Source organism: Notothenia rossii, assembly GCF_949606895.1.
Source record: "Notothenia rossii genome assembly, chromosome: 3".
Classification (NCBI taxonomy): Eukaryota; Metazoa; Chordata; class Actinopteri; order Perciformes; family Nototheniidae; genus Notothenia; species Notothenia rossii.
In genome coordinates this window covers 39,301,768-39,312,792 of record NC_136901.1, presented here as the reverse complement: position 1 = coordinate 39,312,792, position 11,025 = coordinate 39,301,768, and the positions used below count along the sequence as shown (strand labels likewise).

The following is an 11,025-nucleotide window of genomic DNA, read 5'->3' as shown; positions in this document are numbered from 1 at the left end:
CTCCATGCCTGGTTCTTCCGGTTTGTATCCCGGTAAATAGTTCTGATCGTAAAGAACCGGGTGATTTGCTACCGTAATTTCTCGTTTGGAATATGAGGAAATGAACTGCGGTCTGGCTCTCCCAGTTTGCACACGGTTTGATAGGCTAGCACTTGTGCTGTCAGATTTGCATAAACGGGATTTGATTGGCTGACGCTTCCAGCTCAGCTTCAAAAGTTGAACATTGCTCAACTTTTGAATCCTGAAAATCCTGGAAATCCTGGAAATCTTCGCTTTGCTTCCCCACAATGCAGTTCGGCGAAAAGCGAGGCAAAGTGACGTCACCCCTTTCAAAGTCAATGGCCAGAGAAGCGTTGGAAGCGTTTGAAGATTTTTTTAACGCTGCTGTGTGGACGGGGCCGTAAGGTCTCCCATAGTGTGGCATCAGAGATTTCTAGAAAAAATTTGATTTGGTCCGAAATGAATTCAACGAAGCGATCATCTGATAGTAGGAGAGGATTGAGTCTCCAAACTCTGTTCGGAGGGGGACGATTTGGAAGATCCAGTTCGAGTAACATGACACTATGATCAGATATAACTATATGAGCAAGTCTTAGCCCTGGGTAAAAGTCTACTATCAAGCAAAAAATAGTCTATACGGGTGTAGGTATGGTGCACGTTGGAGAACAAACAGTAAGCTCTATTGTGGGGAAACTTAAATCTCCATACATCGGAGAGGGCACAATGGCTCATGAAATCCTTCAGCTGATTTTGAGAGATTTTGAGGGGAATTTGACGACCTACCCAGGGTCGTGTCCAGAACAAGGTTAAAATCACTTCCCATAATAACAAATCCATTCTCAAGCCTTGGTATTTAAAAAAATAGTTTCTTAAAAAAACTACTTTCATTGCAATTGGGGGCATACATTTACCAAAATCACTGGGTTAGCAAAGAGCTGCCCAACCACAATAATATACCTTCCATTGGGGTCACTAATAATTTGAGTGGAAAGAAATGTTCTTGTTAATCAATATGGCTGTTCCTCTAGCTTTTGCATTGAACTTGGAATGAAACACTTGACCAACCCAGTTTCGTTTGAGACTATTAACATTGATATTAAGGTCCTTACACTCCAAACTGACACCAAAGAATACCAAAGAACACGTCCCGACGAACGTTGCCTCATGTCGCCTTACGTCTCCTCACGTCAGAGAGCAGGAACATACAAAAAACATAATAAGAAAAATAAATAAAAAATAACCGAAATAAAATTAAAATAAATAATAAAACCTCGGACTCTAAACCTGTAAACTCTTACCCTTGTGTGATAACTCACTTTGTGCTTGTTTTGCTCTGCACTACACTACAAGCTCTGACACCACAAGAGAGAGAAACATGGACTTGCTAAACCATTGCTTCCCGGGTAACAAAGTGACAACGTGGGGAAACCACCTTAAACTATTGGCCACGAACAATCAGCACGTCCTTAGCAACAGAAAAAGATAACCAATACAAAATAAATAGGCGGACAAAAAGTAGGAACAGCCCAATAGCCTAGTAAATCAAAAAGGCGAGCAATGCAACGTATCAAGGATCACTAGGACATGCTTATATCTCAACTCTCATAACTCCGTAACAGCCAACCGGACAGCTGTATTTTGAAGCTAAACGCCGGTAAGGGAAACCCGTCATACTGTACATTAGATGATACAATGTTCAGCTTTAGTGTTTATAAAATGGGATTATCCTGTAAAGACAATGTTCCGGACGATAATGGAAAATATATATTATTATGTTATATTCTGATAATGAAGTTATAGTTGATAAACTCTTGGACCATAATACAAAGCCAAATTGCTTTTATTGACTCAACACTCAGATACAGTCGGTAGTGGAATGCAATTTTAAAGTTGGTTTGACAACACAATCGTAATTTGCAAAACTAACTTTCAGATGTAGATACAAATTAATAAAACATGAGATTGGGAGAATATCGCAGGCAGAAGAAGATACAGAAGGTTTCTCATCGTAAAATGTGTCCTTGAACAAGAAATCACCAGAGTACTGGTGCTCACTTCTAATAATTGTTCACAAAATAAGTAAGGGATTCCAAATGATATTTAGCATAAATATTGGAGGTTTAGGATTTAGTTTGGTAAAAAAAAAAAAATGTGTTAACCAAAGCGTGGTAATGATAAAAACAGATGTACACACTGTTGATCTCAACAAAGCAAAGTGCTTTTGTAAAATGCGACTGATCTGACCGAAGTCCACGGAGGCTGTTTGTGTGTACAGCAGGATGACCGTAACTCAGCTGAATGTTTACTATTTCTTAACTTCTTTGCTTTTTGGCTGATTGCCCTCAACAATTATTAACTGGTCCTGATCTTCACTGAAAACCTTTTGGCTTCATTATTTCATTCCTGACGAAATGTGTGTGAGATATCTTGGTTTTTTTCTCCTGGTTTGGAATCCACAAGTGCTGCATGGTAAGGAATTTCAACTCTGTTACTTAGAAACTTCTAAATTTGTCTGGATATATAATATTTGACAGTTATGTTTGTTGTTATATTTCAGCACAAAGTGCAGCTCAGCCTTGTCCTGCTCCCAGTCTGAATGGCGGGTTTCTTCCCCCTGGACAATCAGCTTATAATCACGAAGCCACGCTCAGTTATGCCTGTCATGACGGACTCAAACCAGCAGTGAAGGGCTGGTGGGGGAGCAGCAGGTGTCAAAATGGCAATTGGTCTCCTAAACCCCAATGTATAGGTACGTCTCTGGTGTTTTTTTTAAATGAGCCACTCTACGTTGGGTTTTTTAGTGCACGGTGTTATACTTTTCTTTTTTTTATTATCCCTTTTGGAAAAACCTTTCAGTACTGCCCAAAGATTTATTTTCATTTCATTCTGATTGGGATTTAAAGGATAATGTCCTGCTTTTGTACCTGTATGTCACTTACTTGAGAGATTTCTTGTAATGATATATTTGTTGTACATTAGTCATCTTTTTGTTAAATGTTTCCATCCATCTTCACCAATGTCACCAACAAACAGATATGAATACAAACACCAACACAACCCGGCGGCACACACACACATTTTAGCATAACATTTAAAGAGTTGGCAAAGATTCCTTTGTATTTAATTTCAGAGTGATGCTGGTTCATTTTATGCCGAACTTATTTAATGTAAAACAATGAAATAAATATCTGGTTACATTTTAGAATAATGTTTGGTTTAACTTGTGTTGTGTTCAAAAGCTGTTACCGTTCATGGTGTTCGCAGGTCACTTTTGACCCATGATTGAACTCAGTCCAAAACACACCAAAAAAAAGACTATCATCCAATATTGATTTAACTACATCATAACTAACTTCTAATGCATTCATAACCGTACAATCATGTTGTAATTTAATGTTATGGCCCAAAACACATTACACCACATATTGCACAAGTGCAGATGTGTTTTCAGGTTCAAATGTTAGTGTACATATTCTTTGAGAAAGATGGAGTTCCCGTGGGGGGAGGGGGGGCAGAGGGAGGGGAGACCAGGTGCATGTAGCGAAATATTATTGTTACAGTTGATGAAGGGGGTGGGGGAGGGGTGTCTAAAGTCAAAGATGAATCTTGATTGGGCCAAATTTGACCTCGAGTCACCCAAATAGGCCCAGACCCGAACACCAATTTATACATTTTTTTATTTTAGAGACCTTAAGACATGGCAAAAATAGTCAAAATCTGTTTTGTAGTGTTTATATAGCTGTTGTGGAGGATATCATGAAGCCTTGTTCTGATAAAAAAAACTAAAGCGTAGTTATTATCTCATTTTAACTTGAAACGGGTCACGGGAGACCCGAACACAACATAAGGGTTAATACAACCGTAGAGATATTGTTCACTCAAATAATGGCATTTTAAAAAATGAAAAGACCGTCAAGAAGGGATAATTTTTTCTTCATTATTGATCTTGAAAAAGTATTTGGGGTTCCTAACGTCCACTGAATAAAGGACAACGCATAGGAGCTGTCGTGTGCTGCACTTTATTTCAAATGTTATTCATTTATTTTTCAACTCAGATGAAAAAGCCTGTGTGCCACTGACTATCCCAAATGGACACTTTGATGCAAGCACAGATGGTTGGTATGGGGAGAGAGACAGAATCTGGGTAAGATGTGACGAAGGATATGAACACAAAGACCGTGACGCCACACCGCAGTGTATAAACGGATCATGGTCCTCTGTACCAATCTGTGAAAGTAAGTAAGTCAGTCAAAAAAAAAAAAAAAAAAAAGTTGTCAGAATCAAATCCTTGTCTAAATCTTAAAATCAATGTCGCCAACTCTAAGAATCATAGAACTATACATCGAGAGACTTTTTCCTTGCTATCGCTTATTTATTTCCTCATTTTCAGAGAGTACTGAATCATGTGGTGATCCCCCTAAAATCCCCCATGCAGTCATCCTTGTTAAGGGATACCAGGAGGTGTTTGCTGTAAACTCACAGCTGCATTATCAATGTGAATATGGATATGCTGCAGAGGGAGAAGACACCAAAACAATCACTTGCATCTCAGGAACCTGGACTGAAGGCCCAACGTGCAGTAAGTTGACCATTTACTGAGAAATGCGCCAATAAGAACACTTTTCATTAGTTCTGTGTCATTATGGATTGGTGAATTATAAGATGTTACAAATGACCCTTGTCCAAATTTAAATGGTTTCCATGGTCTAAATTAACCAAATATGGCAGAATTTAAGGTGAAGTCAACTACTGATTCAACAATAATTAGAAATAATAATAACATAAACTTGATGCATGGCCATTTCAAATAGTGAATACGTTTGTCGTTATATTTCAGCACAAAGTGCAGCTCAGCCTTGTCCTGCTCCCAGTCTGAATGGCGGTTTTTTTTCCCCTGGACAATCAGCTTATAATCATGAAGCCACGCTCAGTTATGCCTGTCATGACGGACTCAAACCAGCAGTGAAGGGCTGGTGGGGGACCAGCAGGTGTCAAAATGGCAATTGGTCTCCTAAACCCCAATGTATAGGTACGTTTTCTATATCATGTCCCCTTGTTTCTTTGATTGAGACACTGAATCTGTCACCTTTCAGGTATTTTTTTAAACAATAAAAAATACATGAAAATTCTGATTTAGCTTTAAGATGTTAGTTGCTTTAATAAATCTTTGGAAATAATCAATCATTCATTTAATCCATCAAAATTCTTTATATATCCCAGGGGGTAAATTAAGTTTTGTGAAAGTTGCACCATAAAACCACATTTCAACCACTCATCCCTTACTTCTTCTTTTTTAATAACATATGATCTTATTTTCACAGAGATTGCTCAATCATGCGCTGAGCCCCCTAAAATCCCCCATGCAGTCATCATTAATCGGGAATACCAGGAGGTGTTTGTAAATGATTCAACGGTTCAGTATCAATGTGAAGATGGATATGCTGCAGAGGGATCAGACACCGAAACAATCACTTGCATCTCAGGCAACTGGACTGAAGGCCCAACGTGCAGTAAATTGACCATTTACTGAGATTAAAATACTTTTTATGAAATGCAGAAGGAAACAGTTGACCTCTCTCTTAACACCTCCCTTGACAGCAACTGTCCAAAGAGAGCATAACAACCCAACTAGGCCTGACAGGTCAAGCTCTGAATGTCTCCAAAAACAGCCCAATTCATTCCCAAGATATAGATAGAATTAAATCTATTTGATAATCATTGAACAATTAATTCCATTTAAGTTAAAACAGTAGTAATAATAGGCTTTGACAGTATTAAATAGCCTCTTTTTGATTTAAAGGGGACCTATCATGCAAAATGCACTTTTGTACGTCTTTTATACATGAATATGTGTCCCCCCCGGTGTTCCAGGGAACTCACCAAGTGTCAGAAAACACAACCCTCTCTATTTTCCTCCATACCCAAATCTCTGAAAAAGGGGCTGTAACGGATCTGATACAGACTGATCCAGATTTGAACACTTTTGGGCCAACTACACCAATCAGGAGGAGACAGCCACGGACATTGCCGTTGGAAAGCGCTGGAGACGCTGTAGTACATATTTCAGGCCTGTAGATGGTGCTGTTCTCACAGAATCAGCCCATGAAAAGACATTGTTAAATTGAGCGAAATGAGGAATGGCTAAAATGCATGATCTGTTTGGTATTTTGAAAAATAAAAAGTATAAATATGCCTTATATAGGTATGGTCCTACACTATATTATTCAAATATAGCATGATAGGTCCACTTTAAGTTAACAACTGTGAAGCATACCCAAGCGTTCCAAAAAAACTGCAGCACAAGTAGCAGAGCCATGCGAAGATAAGGTCCGCAATGCTAAAGCATGAAAAAAAGCTGTCAAGCCTTTGTGATCACGCTCTGTATAATGTGCGCAACACAGATGCTCCTATTTCCTGCTGATACCATAACGCAAGCAGTAACTATTTCTACAGTAAAAACCTTGTCTTCCACTCCTGTGAATCTTCAAGAAACGGGCTCCTACATCACAAAGCGAAATGCCTTTCCTTCCTTCTTTTATTTATTTGTGATGTTACTGCTTCCTGATGTCCAGTGGTCTCCAGTCAGTGAAATACACGTAGCTTATACTCTGCTTTCTTTGCCTTTTTACTGCCATACAATTCATAGTAAACATATGAGCTGTAATTATAGGAGGAAGTTGTGAATTGGTATGTGAATAGTTTGTGTGGATTTTTTAAAAACGTTTAGCTTTCCAGATAAATCTCAAGCGTTAACACGTTAATGTTGACCGGCCTGTTTTAAAAAAAAAAAAATTACAATGTTAAAAAGCCTCTTTTTGATTTTAGACCCCAACTGTGGAGACTACCCAACTGTTCCAAACGGAGATGTTGTTGTGCAAGTGAACGGAACATCTTTGAAATACCAATGTAACGAATTGTACAGACTAGAAGGTCAAGAGAGTGTGGCGTGTCAAAGCAATGGCAAGTGGACAGAACCACCATCCTGCAAAGGTATAAACAAATCATAACGACAAGTTTTTGTTCCTAAAAATATATCACCAACATATATTACCCGAGTAATTATACATACGTTTTTCTTTCTGTGCAGCGGCTTTCTGTGTCATAGATCCTAATCAAACGACTATGGACGATATTAGACTATCTGCAGTTGAATACATAAAGGAAGGACAGCGGAAGCATATTCCATGTATTTGGATTGCTAGGACCCGCCTTATTCGATGCACTTATGGAGTAATGTATTCTTCCGTCTGTAAGTACATGGAGTCATTTTCACACAGAACAAGAATTCAAACTTAAGAACATGTACTGTAATATCAATACTGTTACACTTCACTTATTTTGATATTTGTGTTAAATTAAATTCACCAGAAAGCAGGAAACAGAGTTGGTAAAAAAATATTTTTAAATTATCTCTATTTTTTAGGTCGGGTTGCAAATAATGTGTAGCTGTAGCCCGACCTTAATAACTTGTAAAAATACAGATTTGTACACATTTTCTTGGACTTTTTTAACACTAGGGTAGACATGCAAACTTTAGTGAATGAGAATTCAGTTAGAGCAGTTTGTGTGAAAGAAATGACGTTCTGAAATATTCACTGCTGTTCTGTTGTTATTGGATTATTTCTAGGTTGTACGAGCTATGATCATCGTTATGTAAGTGCTATTCTCAGACATCTCATTATTTTAACTATATTTGATCAGTTTTACATTATTGAATTAATACCTTTTGTCTGTGCCTTTCCAGATTGGATGCAAATCAGAGGGCCGGATTGAAAACTGAAGCACAGTTTGAAGCATTTGAAATATCTCCACCAGAGAAGAGAAACACCCCAAAGAATTTTCTTTTAAATCAGCTGTTTTTGTTGTTGTTTTTTCGTTTTGATCGAACCTATTTACACAATGTTGAAGCAAATTGTTCTTTAAGAGTCATTTTGTCTTTTTATGCTTGGAACTCTTGATGCACTAATGTCTATAAACACTTTGATTACAAATAAAAGTGAAATGGTCTACAGTAGACTGAATAAATGGTAATTGTATTAACGTATTAACTTGTATTAACACACAGCTTAGTTGAATACTCAATTTGATGTTTTGCTAAGAGAACGCTGCAAATGAGAACATACCGTGGCCGTTTCTCAATCTCGATGATGCTGGCTTGGTAGTCGCGTACTTCCAAGCCACTTCCTTCAGAAACTAAGCAAGTATACTTCCATGCCACGGCTTCGGAAAACAAAGAAGAATGGAACAGGCTAACAAGTGTGCCACTCTCTCTAACGGTTTCAACATAAACTGTACCGAAAATAAATACCTCACGATGTCTATCTAATTATGAACTTGCTTTACTTTCACGGAACACATTTTTGGTGATAACAAATGTAACATATTTACCAACACATGTTCTACGCCACTCAGGGGCGGATCTAGACAAATATTCATGGGGTGGCAAGAGGGTGGCAGGAGAATTTCAGGGGTGGCATCCCCTGGCAGAAGTATATGCTGATTTAATCGCAGTCATATCAATTACTGTAATGTTAACTTGGAAAGCCACAATATTTATTTTAACTCAATAACATTTGGTGACATTATTGTGGCACATCAGTAAAGCCTTAAATATAAATACTGTATATAAGGTGGCAGAATTCATTTAACCCTCTATGGTATGATGTTGCCTCCAGGCAACATACCCATTTTTTACCTTTTGCATTCACACAATACATCTCAAATTATGACGCAATACTTTAAAAAAAGAGGCCGGACCATAAGGAACCAATAGTAGTGTTTGAATTTGTCCCATGACTCTCTGGCGGCCAATTTGAAGACCCTGTTTGCTGCCTTTCCCACAAGGATCAGCTCAGCCATTTCTCTCCAAGAAATGTGTCTAAAAACGTAATTTCCTGCGCATTTCTTGTCTGGAAACAAATGTATTCACAATAATAGGTGAGTAAACCTTAATTTCTAATAGTTTAATATTCTTAATTTGCTAATTAGGTAATGGAAACTTGTTAAAATGCAAATGTTGCCTTGAGGCAACACCGTACCATTATGGATTCACCATGATATTGTGGTATTGTGTGTTTAGGTATAAACTGTTCAAAAGCATACCATTCATCATAGATCTCTACAATTTAACCAAGATACATTTGATGTTAAAGCCAACCCAACGATCTGTGCAAAGCTGGGATAAGAAAAATAAAGAAACATTGCAGGTTACCTGCCCAAGTGTTGTGCATGCATACAATAAAAGTATGGGAGGAGTGGATCTTCTAGACTCGCTGATTGCTCTCTACAGAACAAAGATCAGGTCAAGGAAGTGGCATCACAAGATCGTGTTGCACATGATGGATTTCACTCTAGTGAATGCGTGGCTCTTGTACCCCAGGGACTGCAAGGACTGCGGCATCCCCAAGAAAGAAGTGTACAGCCTGCTTAAATTCAAAGCTGAAGTTGCAAGTTGCCTTTGCAACGAGAGGAAAGTTTTGAAGGAGAGGGGGAGAACATCTCATAATGTTGACAGAGACCTGGCTGAGAAGAAGCGCAGAGGTTCTTCCTCATCAGTGCCATCAGCACATGTGCATCAAGACCACACTAACCATTGGCCTGTGTGGGTGGAGAAAAAGGGCCGGTGCAAACACCCTGGCTGTAAGGGTGAAAGTGCAGTGATCAAAGTGTGTCACGTACCCGTGCTTCACTGATGACAAGAACTGCTTCATGAACTTCCACAATAGCGAGTCTATTTTTGTCAAATGGCTAAATAAAGTTTGATGAAAGATGCCTAGGCTCTTTGCGTATTCATTCCTAAAGGTTGTTTCACAATGGTACAATGTTGCCTGCAGGCAACATTCAGACATGTAATCTTGTTAATATATAAAAAATAACGATTTTCACATTTTAATTGGCATGTAACCTGTTGAGGCTATTTAGTATTTTCCATGTGTTTTTAAATACATTTTGTTCAAATTTGAAACAATAACTCTCTTTCCAACCCCAACCCATCAGAGATTCTTCCTCCCTCACAGCATTCAAAACATCAGTCAAAACCCACCTGTTCAACACTGCATTCAACCACTGACCCCCCCCTCCACCCCTATTTTCAGTTTTGTTTATCTCTTTTTGTATTTCTTTGTAATTCTTTGTTGTCTTTTCTTAATTCTCTGTCAAAGCGTCTTTGAGTTTCATAAAAAGTGCTATAAAAGTCCCATGTATTATTATTTTTCTTTTCATAACTTACCATTATGGTACAGTGTTGCCTCCGGGCAACACACCCCAAAAGGTACCCCCAAATAATTATTTATTTAAAAATGTTTTAGATGTCTATTTGGTCTATTATATGACAAAAAAACACTCCAAACCTTTTTTTCCCATATGGCATCATAGTGCGTACCATAGAAGGTTTTAATGAATTTTAACTGAACAATAACTGAATGCGTTTGTCTCACTCTTAGACCAGCAGGGGTACCAAATCTATGCAGACTGCTGCAATAAGTATATTAATGAACTGTCTCGTCGATGTTTGTCTAAATTAATATGGTATTAGCTATCAATCACTGTTATGATTCACATATTCAGTGTTATTATTAAAAAAACTATATTTTTTGGAGGAGTTAATGATTACCATCTTGCTCAGCAAAACGCCTCACAAACTTATTAAGATTTGAAGCTATGGTGCGTTTTGATTCAATGCTGAGTACAGCCTGAAGAACATATCAAGGATTAAAAAACTAATGTCACAACAGGACTTAGACAAGCTTGTCCATGCTTTTATCTTTAGTACACTGGACTACTGCAATAGTGTATTCACAGGGCTGACAAAAAAAAATCCATCAGAGAGCTGCAGCTGATTCAGAGCGCTGCTGCACGTGTCTTCACTAACATTAAAAGAGTGGATCACATCAGTCCGGTTCTGAAATCTTTACACTGGCTTCCAGTCGGCCAAAGAATTGATTTTAAAGTAGGATACTATTGCTAGTTTTTAAATCATTACATGGTTTAGGACCAAAGTATATTGTTGAACTCCTACATAATTAC

At 38.1% G+C, this 11,025-nt stretch overlaps 1 protein-coding gene across 4 annotated transcripts; it reads left to right on the top strand.

Moving 5' to 3' along the window:
* The first annotated feature begins 2,198 nt into the window (after positions 1-2,198).
* LOC307033661 (complement factor H-related protein 1-like) lies at positions 2,199-8,031 on the top strand. Of its 4 annotated transcripts, none has more exons than XM_079672197.1 (10): positions 2,200-2,469; positions 2,558-2,749; positions 4,056-4,235; positions 4,391-4,579; positions 4,907-5,029; positions 5,322-5,510; positions 6,826-6,990; positions 7,088-7,249; positions 7,628-7,653; positions 7,745-8,031. In XM_079672197.1, exons 1-10 carry the CDS (start codon positions 2,412-2,414, stop codon positions 7,778-7,780), a joined length of 1,320 nt encoding a protein of 439 aa, XP_079528323.1. In that variant the 5' UTR covers positions 2,200-2,411; the 3' UTR covers positions 7,781-8,031. The 4 variants fall into 4 exon arrangements, with proteins under 4 accessions (XP_079528325.1, XP_079528323.1, XP_079528322.1 ...); XM_079672196.1 differs by having other exon boundaries at positions 2,206-2,469; positions 4,838-5,029; XM_079672199.1 differs by lacking the exon at positions 5,322-5,510 and having other exon boundaries at positions 2,199-2,469.
* The last annotated feature ends 2,994 nt before the right edge of the window (positions 8,032-11,025 follow it).